Source organism: Dufourea novaeangliae, unplaced genomic scaffold (genome assembly GCF_001272555.1).
Source record: "Dufourea novaeangliae isolate 0120121106 unplaced genomic scaffold, ASM127255v1 scaffold99, whole genome shotgun sequence".
In the NCBI taxonomy this organism is placed as follows: domain Eukaryota; kingdom Metazoa; phylum Arthropoda; class Insecta; order Hymenoptera; family Halictidae; genus Dufourea; species Dufourea novaeangliae.
Genome location: NW_015373982.1, coordinates 255,502 through 277,280, shown reverse-complemented (window position 1 = coordinate 277,280; position 21,779 = coordinate 255,502). Strand labels below are relative to the sequence as shown.

General features: G+C 44.5%; 1 protein-coding gene across 8 annotated transcripts in view; it reads right to left on the bottom strand.

Moving 5' to 3' along the window:
• LOC107187282 (calcium/calmodulin-dependent protein kinase type II alpha chain) overlaps positions 1-21,779 on the bottom strand; it is a 100,263-nt gene that overhangs the window by 53,485 nt on the left and 24,999 nt on the right. For all 8 annotated transcript variants that reach the window (XM_015575318.1, XM_015575319.1, XM_015575326.1 and 5 more), the window contains exons 2-3: positions 16,192-16,286; positions 7,544-7,603 (exon numbers count right to left, since the gene is read on the bottom strand). In XM_015575318.1, the coding sequence (XP_015430804.1) occupies positions 7,544-7,603; positions 16,192-16,286 (155 nt within the window). The remainder of the gene's footprint in view (positions 1-7,543; positions 7,604-16,191; positions 16,287-21,779) is intronic.

Below are 21,779 nucleotides of genomic sequence, written 5' to 3'. Positions count from 1 at the left end.
GGGGGGGGGGGCGGCAGCAGATATCCTCTTGCCAAGCCTTCATCCTTTTCAAATGATTCTGAAACCGATGAAAAAGGGGGAAAGATGGTGGGCCGCCAGGCTATCTTCTACGCTCTTTGATACCCTCCACCGATCCAATAAGAATCAGGCGGGGGGAGTGCCACGGAAGATCAGAGGCCAGGTCGAACGAGCGTTATTATGGGAATTTTTATCGGTTGGCGAAACCGAGCGTTTCGGATCGGGTAATTTCTCCGCCCGTGCCACGAGAGAGACCATCCCCTAACTCCCGTTTGTCGTTCCGACGCGATACAATGGCTATCGACCAACCCTTCGGACAACCAAAACGGCGGAGCAGATCCCGCGATACGAGCGGATCTCTACGAGCGCGTCCATCGATACCTTGCGAACGTTTTTAAACAATTCATGGGTCGCTCCACACGGTTGTCGTAGCATCGTCACGGAGACACCAAAATGGCACTGGCTCTGGAGACCCTTCGTGTACGTACAGAAATTTTTTTATTTATTTTATCCCAAATTATAGTTACATTTTGCCTACATGACATTAGGAATTAGTTACGGGGGAGAGTGGATAGGTTTAGGTCAGTATTCGATTAATTTGCAGTACTGATTAAAATAAAAGTAAACACGCTTTAAATCTGAAGAATTATAATTAGTACGGTCTCGCCATCGTTGTTACATCATGATTTCGGTTTATTATTCCGAAGGAATCTTTTAAAATATGATAGTTCTAGAACTACTTATTTGGCCCACACTTCCCTTACGAGTGGGAGGTTTGGGTCAGATAGTGAGAATAAATGGGTCTTTTAATGTTTGTATTGTTTCTCCAGTAAATATGGACAGATTTTATGTATGCATATATTTACTACCTAGAAAATTAGAACACACATGTATAGAAGTAATGAAACGAATAAATGTAATAATGACTCTGACTGAGAATGAATAATTCATTGTTGTTCCATATGTTGAAGGATCAGAGGAAGCATTAACTTACATACGTCCCGTCGCAATTGCACGAGCAGTTTACGCGAGTGTCGTTGCAGAAGAAAAAGAAATCACCGTCTGGGTTAGGTAATGGTAACCTTTGTTCGCCACCCGAATCTCTGTTTATGGTTCCTCAGTTTACTACCTCGCTGATCGTAAGCGTCACGAGTTATATCGCTGTTTATTTGCTAGGTTTATTTGTTGTCGGTCCACCGTATACGTGTGCCCCATTTGTCCACGATCAATCGTAAAGATTGAACCAGGACAAACACAGTCACGGAGAATGGATGTCGAAGGATTCGAGGATATCAAATCTAGTTATCAACGAAATCGGCGATTCTTCTTCGAACCGGATGAAACTCCTAAAACTTTTATTATACTCTCGAATAATCGCTTTAGCATGCATCGTTTGAAATATCGGGTTCACCGATAAGTAATCCACTATATCTAGTCCATCATCGATCCATTATCAAATACGAAGAGGGTAGAAAAAGCTTGTTCGTCTTCCAAGGCTTAAATCGTCGAAAAATCCCCACGAAATCCTTCTAATATCGATAAAATCAAAGGAACAGACCACAAAATGTATACTGAAAATCTACCGAGAATCCTGAATCGTCTTACTTATTCTTCGATCCAGACGAGGATCTCCGATAACACGGAACTCCAATAGCAAAGAATGGAATGGAATAAAATGGGGGGGGGGGGATACGCGAATCAAGGTGGAACAGTTGGACGGTAAAGAAACCGTGAGGAACGGTCGCAGAGAAGATTGATATGTATCACTTGTTGACTGGGACAGACGCGAGCCGGTGCGCATCATGATGGAAACCGTTCGACCGCGGACGAGAAGAGGAGACTAGGTACCGATGGGCGATATTTATCGACAACTGTATTGGAAAAGTCAGAATTTCGATACGCCAACTAGTGACAGAAAATCAAACTTCATGTTACGGAGGAACGCGTGCTTCGTTTATGAAAAAGGAGATCCTCATGGAGAATTGCGTTGGCCATAGGTTGAAAAACGAAAAAGTGGAATCGAGGTCTCTAATAAGAAAAAGGTGACAGAAGAAAGTGGTAGTGAATGGAAGCTGGACAAGTGTAAAAGCGAATTCGCGTTTATTCGCTTTCCTTTGCTTTATTGGATTCCAATATCGCGCGCTGGTTATTTCCTCACCTATAATTTCCATCGTTAGACCGGCACGCGGTTGACAATCGGGTCGACGAAGAGCTTCCACGTGCACTCCCTTTGCCACGTAATAATATATTTCCACGAGCTGCAATGGCCACATTTTGCAGCAGCAGCAGCAGCAGCAGCAGCAGCAGCAGCCGTGCTTTCATCAAGGACCAAACTCCTATGAAACCTTGAGTTTCGATCGATCCACACGTCGAACCGTCGTATCAGATTTTTCCCTTGCGAACGATCTCATTTCCTCGAATTTACTTGTTTGTAGAGGTGGAGCTTTCCTTCTATTAGCAGGCTATTGACGTTTCAGGTTCCGGGAATAGAATTTCAAAGATTTTCTTTGTTCTAGTGTTGGGTGGGGCTTATGTTTGCCTTTTTACTACTGTGATAATATCGTGGATAAAACAGAGGTTCGTTGTTATTAAAAATATATGTTATTGCGATAGATCCCTGTATAACAGGGTATTTGTAGGCCAGGGTTACTCGTAAAACACGATAATCGTAGAACACGGTAAACGCAGGATACCAAGAAGTCCGGTAACTCAGATTCCTATCTTCCCTGTAACAGGAGGGTCGAACCCGACGTATTATATACTCATTGTTTCGAAAACGTCATGGTGCAGGACAAAGTGTAATCTTATGGGTGAGCGACAGTAGAATTCGATCTTTCCAGAGTCAGGAGACGAAGACCGCCAGGGACTCGTTACGGGAGGACGGAACCCAACGTCGTTGTTCAAATGCTGGTTTAATTCCAATGGGGAATTAGCATACGTCGGGGGATGGCGGGAAAACGATCGTATATCCTCGGTTTACACCTTCACGCCACGGAAACTGTACGCGCTCACGCGCGCTAGGAACGTCGTCGTGGAATAACAACCGCGAAAGTTCCGCGGGCACGTCGGTCCAGCCGCGTTTATGGCTACTATAAATCTGACATATGCACGCTGCGACCCGGCCACCTTACCCCGGCGTCGACGATATTTCTGCCCTACCTTTAAAACTGCAGACTGAAAAGTACCGACGGTGGCGAATCGTCTCTGTCTCTCCCTCTCTCTTTCACAGTCAGGAATATCGTGGTATGTACCAGGCTGGGAAATATATCGTTATTGGACTGGAGACTGTGTGTGTGTGTGTGTGTGTGTGTGTGTGTGTGTGTGTGTGTGTGTGTGTGTGTGTGTGTGTGTGTGTGTGTGTGTGTGTGTGTGTGTGTGTGTGTGTGTGTGTGTGTGTCTATATTCGTTGTTATTCTTTTCTTGAATCGTTCAGGGATAGATGATAATGTATTATCTATGTCTATATGTACATAGTTGCGTCAGGTGGGATACGTGGATGTGATTGTACTGTGAGTGTTGCCGAGACAATGGTATAACCTGAAGGAGAGGAATTGCTCGTTATGTAATTCTACATTGTGGATGATAATTCTCTGATACGCTTGAATGATTTTGTTGTCGATACGTAAATAGTACTTCTTAGGGGCGTGGTCGGATAGACAGTGAGTATAGAATGTACACCGAATTCGCGTAAAGACAAAATTGGATGTATTATCCTCTCGACCAGTGGTTTTAGGAACTCCTGCATTTTCTCTCACTCCGTATAAACATCAATGTTCTATAGACATTCGTCCAACGCACACATTTTCAATCAACCCTATTATATCAATATTCCCTCGGTTGACCTCCAGTTCTGAATGATCCTCCTATATTGCTCTCGTCGTCCAATATCGATCCGTGAAACGGGAACATATGTATACGGACGAGAGGGAGATCGATCCAGCAAGAAAAAGGTCTCGAGAACGCACGAAAGAGAATCGCTGGGGCAACGGGACGGAGCCAATCGTTCGGCAAATTCCCTGGTTAATTACCCGTGACGATTCGTGCCTCTATGGATAATTAGGCTAGGCCAAGAACGTTCCCGCGACCACCTGTGCACATTCGCGGCCCCACAAACACCGACAAACATCTTCGCCGTTCTGTTTACCTGTACATGTTTATTTTCTGTGTTGCACCTGCAGTTCACGATGCGACACTTTGCGAGTATTTCGGTGATCATCCGGCTAGTCGATCGGGGGATTATTCACGTTAGACTGCGTGCCGTCCGAGTTCTCGAGGACACGATACATCGGGTGGTCAAGTTCACGGATTCGATTCGGGGACAGAGAGCTGTTTTTATCGGACAATTAGGGGTTGTTGCGTAGAAACAGGCGAATCGAGATGTTTTTTTCTTACGTAATCACGAATATACTCGTCATGCGAAAAAAGTAATTATCATTTTTTATTTAAATTACAATTTTCGTATAAGCTACAAGATAAACAGAATTGACAAAAAACATAACACGAACAATTTAATAATCCTCAAAGGCATACATGTCCGCAAAGTGTATTACATTACCCCGCACTATCGTCCCATCTGTAACGATAGTAAACGAGTACTTTCCGCACGATTTATTCGCGCGCGCAACGGACCCTCCTCTCTTCCACTCACGAACCAATAAACTCGCCCCCAAGAGGGACACAATCTCCCTCCCCAAGAAAGACTACTCCAACTATTTGCTAACTACTCGAAGGTACCTTCGGTCACTTGAGTAGTCCAGCTACAATGACCAACCCATTAAATCGCGGCTCGAATCATTTCAATTAATCCCAGAATACTTAGCTATCCTATCCCGAGAGATTGTTCCTTTGGGACCAGTAGTCGATCGAGAAAACCATCAGGATCCATACACCGTCTGACTCCGTTACGTACATATAGCGTAACCAAGTCGACGTTGGTCGCGTGTGAAACGATAATATCGATGAATCAAGTTTATACACGCGACCTGATTCGTCGCGAAACAATCACGAAATCGCGTAAATTGATGCGGGCAATTCGAAGAAGGTGATCGAAAAAGGAAATTCTCTTCGAAAATGGTAAGATCAACGTTCATCTCTGCGGGAGTTTCATTCTTTCGAAAGAATCGTGAAATATTTCCAGAGCTCGAGAGACCAATAATCTCGAATCGATGATTGAGGAGCTATCCGGAAAAGGCGGATCATAGGAGAAAATTGTGGACTGGGTGAATTGCGTCGCAAGGTTTAGCTGCTGCCCTACGAATTAACTGTACATGATTTACAGTTTTAAACCTAAGGTCTGTTCTATCTCTATTCTATTCAATCTGCATTATATCTCCATTTTATCTCTATTCCATCTGTATTCCATCTATATTCTGCCCCTATTATATCTCTATTCTATCATTATCCCACCTCTATTCCATCCCCATTCTATCTCTATACCATTAAAATCTATATTCCCGTCTCTGCTACGGGAAAGCCCCTAAATTATTCTCGATGGAAGAAATGAAATTCGGCGGAACCGCACGTGCACCGCTCGCCGATCGTGGCGACAACCTTGAACCGTGCCGCGCGAGCGAACGCGTTGGACGCGAGCCAATCAGCATCCCCGAGGGAAGAGAAATTTTCGGGCATGCCAAGTAAGGCTCGACCGGCCGAAATTTTTCGCTCGGATCCGGGGAATCTTTCCTCCTCGAGGGGGAAGGGGAACGCCGATGGGTCACGGAGGTGAGATAACAGGTGTCTGAGTGTACTCGAATTTTATTAATAGAATCGACCGAATTCCGAGGACAGAGATAACGACGCGACGTGCTTGTTACTGGATTCGAGTTTGCCGTTTAAACGAAATTCAGACGAAGGACATTTGCATAGAGTCAGGAAATCTTGAAGCATGCCGATCTTACATTCGATGGAGAAAATAGAACAGCTGTGTCTGAACATTGTACGACTTGAAATGTCAGGTGTGCCTATTTTTTATACACCCCTTTCCCATAGTATAATTCATAAGTATTAGGACACCTACTCGCCTCGTGGAAAAAGTCATGGTTGATCCAGATTGCGTAACATTTACCAGCGTTCCATTTAAATCTATCCCCTCGAATATCTCTGAAATTATCATTCTGACACCAGAAAGTGTTTCAAACAAAAGCCGAATTGTATTCGTATACTTTTCTGTATATGTTCATCGCCGAGAAATATTTCACGACAGCAGCGAGGGGGAACCAGAAACGCATCATTGGTCCTTGTTTTCACGTTGACAGAGAGAAAGCCAACGAGGATCCGGCGCGGTGTGGCGGGAAAATGAAAATACGAGCTGCGTAATGGGGTTATGAGAGGAAGGGAACCCCGAAAGTGGATGCCGAGTATTGATCTATGGTCTTTCCGGCGCACTCCACCAGTCACGCGGAGATCCCCAAGATGCTAGACGAGAGATGACGGGGGCGATCGGTGAAAAGGGGAATTTCAGCGAAGCGGTAAAATGTTGTAGACGATATTATGTACGGTGTACCAGAACGTCATTGTCTCGAAGATTGATACCGAAAACATTTATTATTAAAAGTCTATCTCATCAGGTTTTCATTTCCCAGTATCCGCAGTCTAGTCACAGTCGCATCTACCGATATTCACCACCGCGAACATATCCAGGCAACAGAAGACACCGACGTAGGCGAATAATTGCCTGGAAACAGGCGTACCGGTGCCACGCGGTAGGAAGGATTCCGCCGTGACATGTGGGGGTCCCTCGGATCAATGAAATTCGTTCAGAAACGAATAAAAGCACCGTGTGAGAGATATTCACTCGACCGTGTTCTCCCTTCTCGTACGCTCGCGTTCCCCCGAATACACCAGAGCGTTGTCGATTTCCGTCCGATTCGATCGATTAATAAAAACATTAATTGCTCTCGGAAATTTCGTTTCTCGCTCTCCTCCCTATTTGCCACTGATTCCGAGCGGTTCGCAACCGTAGACACAGCTACAGTGAATAGGTTTTTTAACACCCCACGTGAACGGTGAATTTCAAGGCATCGAAATTCATTTTACAGCTTCCAAGTAAATTATGTTGTAGAATTATAACTTTACAGAAAGATCTCTAGTGCATCGAGATGATAAGATAGTTCAGATTAAGGTCCTCTCTGGCCTGTCTGACCAAAGTCGAGCGTATCTACTAGCGATCTCACTCCGAGGGTAGAATCGAGGAGGAGGAGGAGGAGGAGGAGGAGGAGGAGGATTTTCTATGGAACGAAGGGACAGATACGAAACGAAGCCTGATCTATGTAATACCATATATGTATGTATGTATGTATGCGTATAGGTGTTTCTCGTGCCGTTCGTAATGTCAGACCGATTGCTTCAGTAGCATTTCAAACGGAAACGTCCGACAGGAATTCTCACCTTCAGAATCCTCGACGCAACACGTGTGATATACTTGTTATTCGATCGAGAAACGTTCACTCTTATCTCGCGTACAGGACCCCGTAATCACGCAATTTATAATCTTTTATTGTTTAAATCATCGACAGATGTTACTCACCGATATTTGGGTGCTGCAATTTCCTGCATATCCGGGCTTCACGTTCCAATTTCTGAAAGTCTGAAACAAGCAAAAGTGAGATTCCGTTAACTACCCAAGTCCTCGTAGACAGTACAAAGTATGAATTAATATTAGAAGACTAAGCGTTATTTCTCTCGAATCTGTATCATTCTATTCTATTTCTAAATCAAAACCAAATTGTATCCATCCGATCTTAAACTGGTACACAGTTCGTTAAAACGTTGTTCGATACAACCAATAGGTAACGAGTTACTTTGGACAGTAGGGTAATTCTTACCGACTCACCCCGTATATCCTGATATACCGTAGTAATCGATTCATGGGGAGGGTTTTATAAGATTTTTTTTCATCTACAAATACCCTAAAAGGCATATTTATCGACTTACACCGGCTGTATTCAAGGGTTCGAATCATAAATCGAGACGATTCAGGATGGCCAAAAGTATCCTCGCGAGCTTTATCGCGAAAGTTTCGCGGATAACGACAGCCAATGGGCCAGATGGGAAGGGAGAGAGGGAGTTAGGGGGGATATAATCATTACCGCGGAATCGAATTTCCCAACGAGGTCCCCTGACGAGTTTCCCCGTGGGTAATTCAGCCGAGGACCGCGATAAAATTGGATTTGTCGATGGCCGAGTAGTCGTTTCGAGGACGATTTCCTGTTCTCTGTCTATGTATACATATACCGAGTACCTTCGCGCGTGTGTGCCGTTCCTTCGAGAATCGGGGGAGAGAGAGAGAGAGATCGATAACCTCGGCCCACCAGTAATCCGTTCGTGGGGCTGTTCTCTCTAAGGATGATTCATTGAATTCGAACCGCCACTCGTTATGAGAACCCTACGCAACGCTAAATACGCTAAACAGTCCGTGGAATTAGGGTATGTGTTCGAATTACGGAGGCTTCAAGCCTGTTTCCGCAATCATAAATTAATTACAAAATACTGCTACACGAATTTCATATTCTGAGAATTAATATCCGTTGCTAAACAATTCCTTTTTTTATATGCGAGTACACGAAATTCGCTGCAGAATTAATCCTTTTGGATGAATATTTACGGTGTAACCTTGCACAGGTATACATATATGTATTGCGATGGCGTTCGTTGGTTGGACACCCGAGGCTCGTAGAATTACACTCTCGTTCCTGAGCATTAAGACCACTTATCGAATATTGCAGTAAGTGTTGCCACGGGAATTACGAAATTGTTGAAAATCGGAAATTAAATGTACGGGATATTAATACACCCTCCTATTCTGTGTTTATACGAACTCCTCGTACAGGACTTTAAGGTAACACGAATTAGTTATGCTTATGTTTCTATAGGCATCACCATAGAAGCAATCGACAAATAAGCGAAATGATATTCAAGTGTACCAGCGGACACTCATCGATCACCCTACGGTTCAACGATAATTAAATCCTTTCGGGGAACAACGTCGTCGAATAACCCAGTTTTCCTTTTTCTTTCTTTTTTCCCCCACTTTTTCGTCTAGTGGTCCGTCCTCCAATTTGCTCCTCCTCGTGCAGTTCCAGTGTTCTTCGTGGACCCTCGTCGGGTCGTGGGTGCTCGTTAATTCCGGTTATTTAACGTGACGGCGGCGGACAAGATCGTTGACTCGTGACGGAGATTTAATTATACACAGTGACAATTCGAAGAAATATTGTTGTTTGAATTTTATTTACATTGTATTTATATTCTTTCTTGTACTTTACAGTTGCAAATAGAATAATAGAAATTCCACTTTCTAATTTCAAAATATCATTTATTATAAGTAAACAAAATTTTATTTGCTTGAATGCATAATAATTAAAGACCAGAATTTTTGTTATCGTATCTACATTGTATTCTTTAAAAAAAACTTCCTAAATGTCAGTTTTTTTCGGGCCGCTAAAGGGGACAGGAGCCTTAATACGAAAAACTCAAGTGTCTAAATACCCCCCTGGTAATCGCTTGTCACGAAGTTTCGTTGAACGGCTCCGATCGGGTCGATGAAAGGCCGACCACACACCAGACTCTGAACTCGTCAAGTTCACGCGTGCCTGCGAACGGGGAGATGTAAAAAAAGAAGGAGAAGAAGGATCGACGAAGCCTCCGTTCCATCCAGGGGATGATACCATCGGAACACGTAGGGTGCGCACGATATTCTTATCACGCCCGAGAGATCAAGGGCTTGCAAATCGAACGACCTTCGTCCCTCGTCTCTCCAACCCCATCGCAAGCAAACCGCCACAGGGCTTTCTGCGTCCCCTGAAGCGACGAACAAATGGACGAACGATGGACGAAGAGAAAGAGAGAGGGAACGTTTTCCCACCGAGAAGTTCTTCGTGACATTCGTGCTTCGTCGGACGCGAAGTAACACGGCCTTGCCCACGGAAAAAGAACCGATCGCCTAATCGTGTGGACACAAAGCGCGCGCGAACATCGTGCAACGTTACACGCAACTGCGAACAAGGAAGATCGTATTTTTATCGCGTCGCGGGATCAAACACGCGTTCTCGATGGAAAAATTCTAACCAAGGACGACTTTTTCATTCGGATCATCCAGTCAATCGTGAACGTCACCGTGAAGTCGAACCCCCCATTTTTGGCCCTTTTTGGAACTACGAGCTAAGTTAGATTTTAGAACGCCTACAAGCACCAACAGTACCGAAAGGCTTAAGGAAGTACTCTGCAAGGTTACTGTCGTTTCCCACTTGTTACTCGAGTTACTTGGTTCAGGGACTGGGATAAAGCTAATTATGGTGTCAATGACAAAATCTGTCGAAGAAAAACATCCTCGATTGTCGGTCCGTCGCTACGAAGCAAATGTATAAACCGCAATTATCCCAACGGTTATTTCTTTCATTACTCTGCCTGGTTTTACACAACAAATGGTAGTGTCAATGATTGCAATTAAACTATGCGGCGTACCGGTACAAACGCCCAAAACAATCCACGAATCCACTTATTACAAAACAACCAGGCCATCCTCCGCATTTTACCAAAATACCCACCCCAATCGACATACAATATTCTCAAACTATCCTCCAATCTACATAACAAATCGAAAGAACCGGTAGCCCGTGGATCGACCCGGAAGAAACAGAGAGGGAGAGCATACGTATATCCCCCCGCTCGAAACGGCCTAATAATTCAAGAGCACCTCGGCATGTACATACACCGATAAAGTTCACCCAGTGAGAGGGGGGGTGGGGGATGGGGGGAGGGAGGGCGACGTAGGGTCTATCTTTGGCTTCGGTTTCTCCGCAGAGAGGCGAAAGGTAACGAGGGTAGGAAGAAGAGAAAAAGAAGGTTGAAACCGACCAGGGAAGACGAGCCTCTCTCCGTCCCCTCTCGACCTATCTTTCTCCGTTCCTCTCGCTGTGGCCAACGGAGAAGGTGGGGACACGCTCTCTGCAACCCTCTTCCACACTCGGCTACGACCTTGCTCCGGTAACCTCTTGACCCACCGAGCAGCAGCCGTGTACAATTTTTTGCACTCCAAATTCAACTTTTTGCAAATCAAATTTACACTTCTGCATGTATTCTCATTCTATTGTAATTTCCGAAATAAAAAGTAGCTTGTCAAAATTATGCGGCCTAGCGATCAACAATATAGTTGTCTTTGTGATAATTTGAGTTGAGGATTTATTTTTTATTATTGTAAGAAACGTCGGCTGAGGTTCGGAAAATGAACCGACGAGGCACTGTGTTTACGTTCGACGTTGCACAGAGCGGACGTGAAACGAACTATCGAACTCGTTTCCTTTATTAAAGAAAATATACAATATAATATTTGTGTGTTAATCTTTGTTAGTCCGTATATTGACATAAATACAATACAAAAAAAATAACGAAGGCAATATGACGATTTTGACGATTCGTGAGGTGAACTTGAACCCCCTTGCAAGAAATACGAAGAATTCCATTACTGTACAGAAAATCGTCGCACAATCGTAAAAACTGCAGTTACTCCGAAAATCACAAATATTATTTGTATGTCACAGGAATACATACTATATTTTTTTAATTAACCTTCTCCTACGTTACGGACCTCGTAAGCTCGGCAAGGAAAATATCGCTAGGGGGATGAGAGTGGATTCGTTAAAATGTCAAAGAATGCGTCGATAGAACTTTGACCTTTCGACGGAGTATTCACGGAAAATTCACCTGCACCCGTGCGACTAAAACGACGCGTCTAATAATTCACCGGCCGCCATCTTGTCGCCATACATATTCCACGGCTCACGTGTCGCGAAACGGTCATATTTATGCGTTTAACGAGCAACGCCCGTTACCGACACGCCACAAAAAAAAAAAAAAAAAATAGAGAATAGTATCTAGAACACAAGGAATTCTTGGAAAAAATGATCCCCGTATTGCGAGAAAAATTCTTGGAAAATTATAATAGCGGATAAGCAACAACACTGCGTCCCTATTGGCAAACAGAGAAGTGAATTTGATAGAGGAAAGGAAAACGTGCCAGCGTTCCCAGACTCTACACACTTGGGTACTCTCTGAATTCTCCCGGCTGCGAATCAGAATTTCAAATGGCCGACGAAACTACGGGGCTGAGTGCTCGATTAATTATTCGTCGAGCCGGAAGCCACGAGGACCGATGCTCCTTTCTTATATGCTGCACGAACTGACCGTTCGAGCACTTTCGTACGAGTCGAACACGTTTATTCTGTCTTCTCGTTTACAAAAGAGAATCGGATGTTTCGAGCGAAAGAATATCTACAATAGCGGAGAAAAAAATTAGATAGCTCGCTGCTGCTTCAGTATATTTCTATTATTTTAATGGTATATTAAAATGGTAATTAGTACCATTCAGTTGAACGTAAGGTAATTGTATATGTATCTGGGCAAGTGAAATTGAATTAACCACTGGAAGAAATATCCCTGAAACGGCAGTGACTCTCGATTTCCACGAAAATAAATCTATAATTCAACAAAAGACGTTGGATTGTACCTATTGCTACACCTAATACCAAACATCCAGGTTGACGAGACTCGTCTACTATCCATTATTCCTCACAATTCTTGGATTCAGGACGAACGCAATCCTCCCCTAACTGAACCACTCCTGTCAACCATTCCACGTACAAAACGACATTGTCCCCGCCGAAATAAAAATGGATATCACCGTTGCTCTTTTTTTACTTCTTCGGTCTTTCACCCTCTTTACCCTCTTCGCACCCATCGCATTCTGCTCGCGACCCTCGAAAATTCCGCTCGACGCCCGAATTCCACGGATCTCGATCGTACGTGAACAGCTTTTCTCTCGGTTTTCACGTGTCGAGCACGTCGACGGTGAACTTACGTCAACGCGCGCGTCCCCGATCTCCCTAGGCTGTATCTGTTGCAAAGACCACGACTCGCAATGGTGCATGACTTTTTTTTTTTTTTTTTTTCAAATCGGTCTACAGTCTACAGATCGTAATTTATGATTTTCAATTTCATTGCTCATTTGTTTGTATTTAGGACGAGATATATTGTGAATACAATTCAAAGATATCGAAAATTGCATTGGCAAAGTGAAAGAAAAGTCTATTTCGAAGGACAGGAATCGATCCCAGGACCTTCGATTTACCAGCCAAATAACCAGAAACTTCGATATGTTCCACTTATACATATACACGGTACATCTTGAAGGTACACGTAACTTTAATTATTTATATCTTTAACAATTATCGAGTGTCGTAGATACACCTAACACAGGGTGATACAAAAAAGGGTGCATAACTTCTAGGGGTAGATTTGTAAAATGACTGGAGTACCTCTGTTATTACAATATACATATGTATACATACCATTACATCATTAAAATCAAAGTCGGACACTTCGAGGTCCTTCCTTTGTTAATAATCCTGGCTGATTCAGAGAGGAGGTTTCTCTCCGTATATTTAGAGTTCGCCGAAGCATCCGCGCGAGACGGCTGAGATGAGTCACGCGCATTAGGACCGGTGCCAAGGGAATCGATTGATAGCGGCGATAAAACTACCCGGTCCTGATACTGGCCTCATGACAGATCAGGCTGATACTAAATTTATCGACGACGACGACGACGACGACGACGACGACGACGACGACGACGACGGTGCATTCAACCCTTTTCCTGGTTAGCACGCGACAAATTGATTTTGATCGAGCATGTCTCGGCAAACAAGGAAACATCCCTAGAGCGAAAATTTTATTTTTCGCTCGAACTGGCATGAATTTGTAGAGAATTAAAAACTACCGAATGCGTGTTTTAATACCATACGATTTTTTAAGAACCCTGTAATTCATACGAGATATGAACAGTGGATTGATCGTATTGTGTATACAATAATACGAATCAAAGTGAATCGTGGTGGACAACACACCGATGAAGTTCTGCGCAAACTGTACGCAACTGTAAGGGTAGGTATAAACATGAATGATGATCGGCCATTAATTTCCCAGTCGACCTAATGCTATTCTTGATAATTGAAATGGATGATGGCCTGTCAACGACGGATATCATCGTCGAGGGTATACAATCTACCGTTTATGTATACCGTCTGTCATAAAACATCATGTACGATGCGACGTAATTGTTATTATTATTATCCCGATCACGTGTCTATTATATGCAGTATACATATGTATAGGACAATATAGGTATATACGAAATGGAGATTAACCCTCGTGCGCTGTTAAGGTAAATTTCACCCGTATCCAATGTTTCATTCTTAATTACACTTTTTACATGCACTAAAATTCAACGTTAATTTAGGCTCAATTTAATTCAAAGAAGATTAACCCTTAGTCATGTGTAGACTGTAGATTTTATGCACTTATAGCGTCCTCTGACCTGCAAAACGTAGAAAACTAAAAATTTTAGTCAAATTCAATAATATTTCCGTATTACTATTAACATTTTGAACACCTACCATAGGAAATAAAATTCCATTCAATTTTCTTTTTTATACAACCATGTGTTTAACTATTTATCGAGAGACCACGGTAAAAAAAAAAAACTAGAACATATACGGTTAATTAAACCTCGTAATTACGAGTTCCTCGTCCGTAATTTACGATCGCTTAAATTCTCATTAGACCGTCGAATACGTTCTCGACGATCAACCAAAGGAAATCCTCATCGTTCGAGATGAGTTCTACCCACCTCACGAATCTTCCACGCGCGACCCAAGGAAACCTACCTCTATCCCAGCGTTCTGTCGGTTCCCACGCCATTTCTCTTAACCCCAAGAAATCGCGAGAAATCAAGATATATTAAGACATTTCTCACACGGACCGAGAGACCAGAGTTTCTATTATTTTTTCTCTCTTTCTCTCTGTCTGTCTGGTCCCCAACAGACGGAGAAATAGTTTCGCGACATGAGAGAAAGAGAGAAAGAGAGAAAGAGAGAAAGAGAGAAAGAGAGAAAAAGAAACGATGTATCGAGGAAATTCCTGGCGTAAAGAGCAACACGTCAACAATAAATCTAAGTTTAGACACGAAGAAAGAGGGGTTCAAAGAAGATCCTTTTTCGGTGATAGTCAGCGACAAGCTCGTGGCCACGTGTCTTCCCTGTTTTTCCCGTCGATCGATGCGGCAAAATTGGTGTGGTCTTGTTTCACTGAACGCTACGAGAGAAACTTGTACGACAATGCATTTGCTGCAATAATGAGAACCGAAAAAACACGATTTTAGGGAAAACCGAGATGGAATGTTCTCATCGCTCTAACTTTGTACGAATATGATGATATTTAAAGTGATTGTCCTGATGTCGTACATTCTAGAAGCTAACCTACAAAATTCGGACTGGCTTTTTCTAACTCGGCTCCGTTATCGCCAAGGGTGAACCGTGCCCTCGGGACCGATGTTCGTACAGCACCGAGTAACTGTTGGTCGCGATGGAATGTTGGCAGGTTGACAACGGCGTTGCTCGTTGTTTTTAGACGCCCAAGCCCGTGTGGTGTATAGAGGCCGGCTCTTTCCGCGATTCTGTGTCCAATTGCGAGAAATGGGGGGAACAATGCCTCGCGACAGAAATAATTAGGAAGTGGTCAACGGTGGAAGCTGTAATACACGGGCGAGTAACAAGAACCGTTATTTCCGGTGGCACTTCGCTACAATGAGAAATCACCGTTTATGAATTTCCTCGAATTTCTTTATCGAACATAACCAAAACGGTCCGTGAACACAACTGGAAAGGTTCAGAAATACCTGATTAATTCCTCTATTAACATCGCGAAGAAAGACTCTTGTTGTCGAAACCATGAATCACGATCTCTGCCTCAACGGATGGAACTATCAAGAACGAAATTATAAAGTTATTCGGTTGTCTAAAGCGTTACCACGGCTCATTACCGTCGTGCATTAATGAAATATTCAGTGGAATAGTCGATGAAAGCGCGGCCAAGAGTTCCGCATCACGGATCCTTGCGTGACGCTTTCAAAGACCCCCTTTTCTTTTCGCAACGATGCAACCCCATCGGGCCTTGCATAATGTCGCTTACCTGATGCCTGAACGAGTGTTTTACATGGTAATCTACTTTTTCCTTCGGTTATGGTTAAAAGGTTCGAGAAGGTATTTTTACGTTAACCTCGAAAGGCTCGATTATTTACCATCTTTACCGGTTACCAGTGACATTCGAAGAAACAATCGAGCTTACCTCTGGGCGTGAGCTTTTTGGTGTTTATGATTTTCGCCGCGAACTCGTGACCAGTGCTCTTCTGAACGCATCGTCGCACCACAGAAAAGGCACCTCTGAAACAATCCAAAACGAAATTTCGTTTATATATAAATATATTATTACTATTATCATTATTATTATTATTATAAACGGTTCGTCGATACACAAATGTCAACATTTCTCCAAATTTAAGGCAATATAATTCAACGTTGAAATAGTCGACGAGACATTCGGGTGACGTTAAATGGTCCGGCTGATTCGTTAATTGATCCTGTAGCTTCGTGGCTCCTGCACGAAACTTCGCGATGTATATATTTGGTCTCTTAAACGGTGCCGCGACTCCGGCCATTCGTGAGGGACGGTAGGAGGCAAACTTTCTCGATTACCCTGGCACCGATGTAGCCACCTGCAACCGGGAAACCGAGGTAACATTGAAAGTTCGTCAACGGGGGGCGTCGATCATGCGATTGCATCCTCGAGAGCGGATTGGCCGGTCGGAGGAACATCGAAGTTTTAGGGTCCTCTCTACCACAACTGGGTCACGGAAAAATGTCGTCGACGGGAACTGTTTGAAATTCGAGGGAATTGCTGTTAAATGGAGATAATAACGATATCGTTATTAGAACGATGAGATACTAGAGCCTTTATGAAATGTAGGGTACATACGTTATATAGTATACTACGAGTGTGTATGCACGCATATACAATTATCCTACTACTGTGGCACAGCTCCTTCTTGCACCTGACCCCTCAACTGCATCGTGTGCCCTCTCTATCCCACCAAACCCAAAGACAATTCATTCGAGACTAGCATCCAAAGGATTACTACACACTCCGTAGTGGAGTGATCAAGATACCCCTCCAGCTATAAACCCTGTTCGAGACATCATCCATCATGCACCGAAGAAACAAACCTTCGGAGGAAACAGTGGTGCCTAGGTAGGACGAAAGGTCAAGCCATAAAGGTGGACGAGAACGCGCTGCGGATGGCTCGTTCGCTCCCTCGTATCCTGAAGTAGTTCAAGGCAGGCCGCATCGGCGCAAACGCAACTTTAATGTTTCATCCTGCGGGCGTCGGGCGTCGTTGCAAGCTGCAGTAAAAGGGGGAGAGAGAGAGAGAGAGAGAGAGAGAGAGAGAGAGAGAGAGAGAGACACCAGCAACGACGACGACGCGGCTCCTGCGCGCGAGTAAAAAGGGCGAGGCGGACGGACACGCTAGCCCCGATCTCCATGGAGACCAATCATTACCGGAGATTGCACGGCGACCTGGCCCACGATTCACCGGAACATTCCCCACCCACCCCCGCGTCGACGTGCGTTTCTCTTTCGGGGCTGCGGTGTCGCGATACGTGGCCGTTGCCTCGATAGATGTCTAGACTAGGACTGCAAGTATTCGGATATTCGAATTCATCGAATAATTCGAGTAATTTCGAATACGAATATTACGCATAGTACGAAGTATTCGATTATTTCATTAGTACGGAGTATTCGACTATTTGAATATTCGAATAGTATGAAGTATTCGTATTATTTGAATATTCGAATAACAGAAGTGATCTAGTTTAGGATTGTATCAAATAGGAATTTGAAAAATAAATAACTGTAAAGGCCAATATGAAAAGAATTTCGCTGAGATCCTATGATCTTCAAGACTGCGGAATTACCTCGTTAATTGTTTCTCCAACTACTTCCACCTATTATCCTGCTACGGTCAATTCGATAGACCCTTTCTATAGAATCTTAGAAGGGGCTACCAAATCAGGATGATACAGTATTATCTCGTTCAACTAAAACGTCAAACACACACACACACACACACATGCGTCCAGTATGTTTTACAGCAGCATTTAACGGCGCTTGGCGAACGATCTAGTCGGCTCCGATCATTTGGCATACTATCCACCCGGTTCGGTTTACTGAGACGATCTACTGCGACGTGGATTTACGTGCCAGTAGTTACCTTCTGCATCAGCTCGCGCAATTCAGAAAACGACCGAATGAAACGCGGTCCCACGTGAAACCAAGATACCCGGGCAACGCTAGTGACGGAAAATTGGAACTCGGAATCGATCAGGAAAAGGAGACGGATAAGGTATCTCTTATTTGGGGGGGGGGGGTCCGACCTGGGAACGGATCTAGACAAAGATTTCGCGAAATATTCCATTATAGTCCCGCGAAATTAGATTGAGGAGGGCAGCGGGGATATTAGAATCGTCGCGGTAGATTCTGAGAAAATTGAAATACGCTGATGGCGTACGAAGTAAAGAGGAAAACGAAATTTCCGGATCTAAAGATAGAGTCGGGAGATTTTACCGAGGTGCGTTTTATCGCGATAGATGCCGCGCATTCAATCTCGTCCCTTATTCACTGGTTTAAGTACGACCGATAAGAAATGGATCATCGTCCGATAGAGTTCTCAACTAAGAACAATTATCCTCTATGATCGGCCCAATACTCCCAGATGACACCTGTCCCAGCATGCCATCCAACTAGCACAAAAGCAGGAAAGTGGATCAAGAGGAGCGAAACTGGGGGGGGGTTGGAAAAGTAGCTGGATGGAAGGTGGCCACCGACGCAGAAACGTTGGTCGAGCGACAGTGTCGGCCTTGAATCGAGCCACTCGGCCGACGACGCGCAACTAGGGCGTGCAAGAGCGACACGGGATGCGCCTTCAAAGCCTTCCTAGCCTCTCTCTCTCTCTCTCTCTGGGACGCCGGGTTGCGACGATGCTGCTGCGCCTTTGCAGCCGCGCGTCGTGGACAACGTCGGATATATATACGTTCATAGTGTGTGTGTGTGTGGATATATATATACACAAATGCCTACATGTACCTTTAAATACACGTCTATGCTTTGGTGCACCGTCCCCGCGCAGACGATCGTAAGAGGTAGCGCGGTTCCGCGCGCGTTCTGCACACCGTGAAGAGGACGAGAAGCCGGCCGGCTATAAAAGTGTGTGTGCCTCTCTCTCTCCTCCCAACCACGACCCGTTTTTATCGTTGATCGATCCTCCACCGCCGGTTCGCGAATGGGAATCGCCTGGCGTTGGCGAATCGCTCTCCCGGTTTATGCATTTCTGTTTTATGAACCCGGAGGATCCTTGAATCCGCAGCTGAATACACGTACGGAAGAAGCCCCCGGCGGGCAGCAACACGCTCGTAAGAGACCCCCGCCCGTTTATTTGCAAAATTGACGGTTCTCTGCTAGATCTCAATTTGTTTGCCTCTGCGTCGAGCCCCCCTCTTTACACCTCTGCACGGCTGCTAGGCGAGCGTCTCTGGGAACTTAATCGACGAACGATTGCTTATCCATTCCCTTATTCGCCTATCATCCACGATCCCCGATCGAGGAATTTCAGGATACACCAAGTAGAAACATCATATTCCATATGGTGATCTCCAGAGTAAAAAGCCTGGAACGTACCGTGGACTTGGCACAGGTGCTAGTTTTCTCGTGAACGCGATATTCCGACTTGTTAGCTGTCTTTACAATAACCGCGTCGGTTTGCGCGCGCATCTCCCGCAAAATCCTAACCCGCGGGTGTATAGCTATGTCGGATCGTCGTCACGTGGTGCATCGTAAAACATGTTCCCTGCACTTTGCATAGTTACCCACTCGGCCTACTTCCCCACCAACTACCGATCGCCAACCATCGCCGCGTGCATGCGTACACGCCATCAGGTTACACACGATACGCTAAGTGTTACTCTTATCGGGAACCCGTTGTTCCATCGGAACCATGGAGAGCGAAACAGCGATCGTTACCCTCGGAATACTCGGGAAATTCCGTTCGAGAATCGCTATTTCGAGCTGTCTGAAAGCAGGATACTTCGATATGGTAATGGAGGTATCAATTAAGGAAATTACATTCTGGCTCAGGTGGAAGGATCTTGTATATGGTGACTAGATTTATAATCGATGTTTTCAAAAATCGATAATTCTAAGCGATTTCCAATTTTTGAGCCCACCACTGTTCGAACGTACAGCGAGAAACTTAGTCCTTTTCAACCGCATACGAGTATTCCAATCATGGGGTCACACAGGTGCAAACGCGATTTTCCGTGTTCACCACTAGGCGACCTCAGGAAACCTCCAGGAAAGGGCATGTAACTGGCCTCTAATGTTATGTCGTGTTCTAGGTGAGTCCAATGAGGGGGGGGGGGGTATCCAGCCAGTCTAACGATCGGCAAGTTCTTGTTCTTCTTACGGAACGAAGGAATTACTTCGTAAGGGATGATGAAGGTGGGGGTAAATCCGTCGGTTTCTTCCGCAGCGACTCGCAAGATGATTTCCCTAGAGTCGGCTGGTTCCGGTTCTCCCTGGACAGCCCGTTACCCCGTTACAATCCTGTTCGTTTACTGGAGGAGGGAAAAAGCTGAAATTCGGTTAATGTCGAGCCGACTCTTCTTACATTTTCCATCGAAACGCTAATTGCATCCGAGCGCGTCGGAAAGGAAAGTGGAACTGCACGTGGATTTCCGAAGAAACTTCGGTTATGAATGTAGCATCGTGAACGTGGATAGTTAATGCATTATCAATTGAAGTTACACTCACGCGAAACCGGAAACTTTTTGGAAGTAACATTTCGGATTTTGTTGACGCTAGGATATGTTATACTCTTTAGTGATATAGAACGTATTTCGTAGAATTTTTGGAAATTTAAAATTTGTTAATTTTACAACTGTTTGAAATATAGTTTGAATTATTTCAGTTTAAGAAAATATTTTTTAACCAATTGTTTTGCAATTGTTTTAAAGAAATAAAATGTTGCAATAGCGAGGCACTATTTAAAAATGAAACAAAAGTATTCTATAACTTGGAAAATTTTGATTATAACATTTTACGGTCTCTGGTTCCATCGGAAGACTTCAATCCACCAAGATTCAATCCTTTTACGAAATTTCTTCCACACACACACACACACACACACACACACACGGTATCGAATCACCCTGTTACAGCGTTTCAAGAAGAAACCGAGGGATTCATATCGTCGTGTAACATTCCAATTCTCGAGCTAAGCCGTTCCTCCTCCAGCCGCATGTCTTCAAGAGGATCGACGACAGATCGTCATAAATCCCTTTCACGCTCTGACCCCAAGGTATTTTCGGCCAGCCCGTTCCGTCCGAACAAAGCTGACACCTCTTTGCCCTCCCCCAGTGTCGCTTCAAAGCTCCCTCATCCCCTTTCTTTTCTTTTCTTTCTTCTTCTTCGTCTTCTTTCGACCCCCTCCGCCTTCTTTCCTCCTCCCCCCACTGTCGACGCACCGTTGTGTATCGTTGTGTCGACGGCTTGTTCCGTGTCAACTGTCTCTCGGGCGTAGTATGTAGAACAATGGAGCGGCGAGCCGAGACTGGCTGCAATAGTTCCGCCGACGTTTCTCGCATTCATCCTCGTGGCCGCGATGCAAAAAGGCAGAGTAGGCTGCCATGTGGCGCAACAGCGAAGAAAAAATAAAAGAGAGAGAGAGAGAGAGAGAGATGGAGGTGGCAGAGAAGGAGTAATAGAAGAGAGAGAGAGGAAAGAAAGGGGAGGAGGAAAAGGAAGAATTAATCGTTCTGGACGTA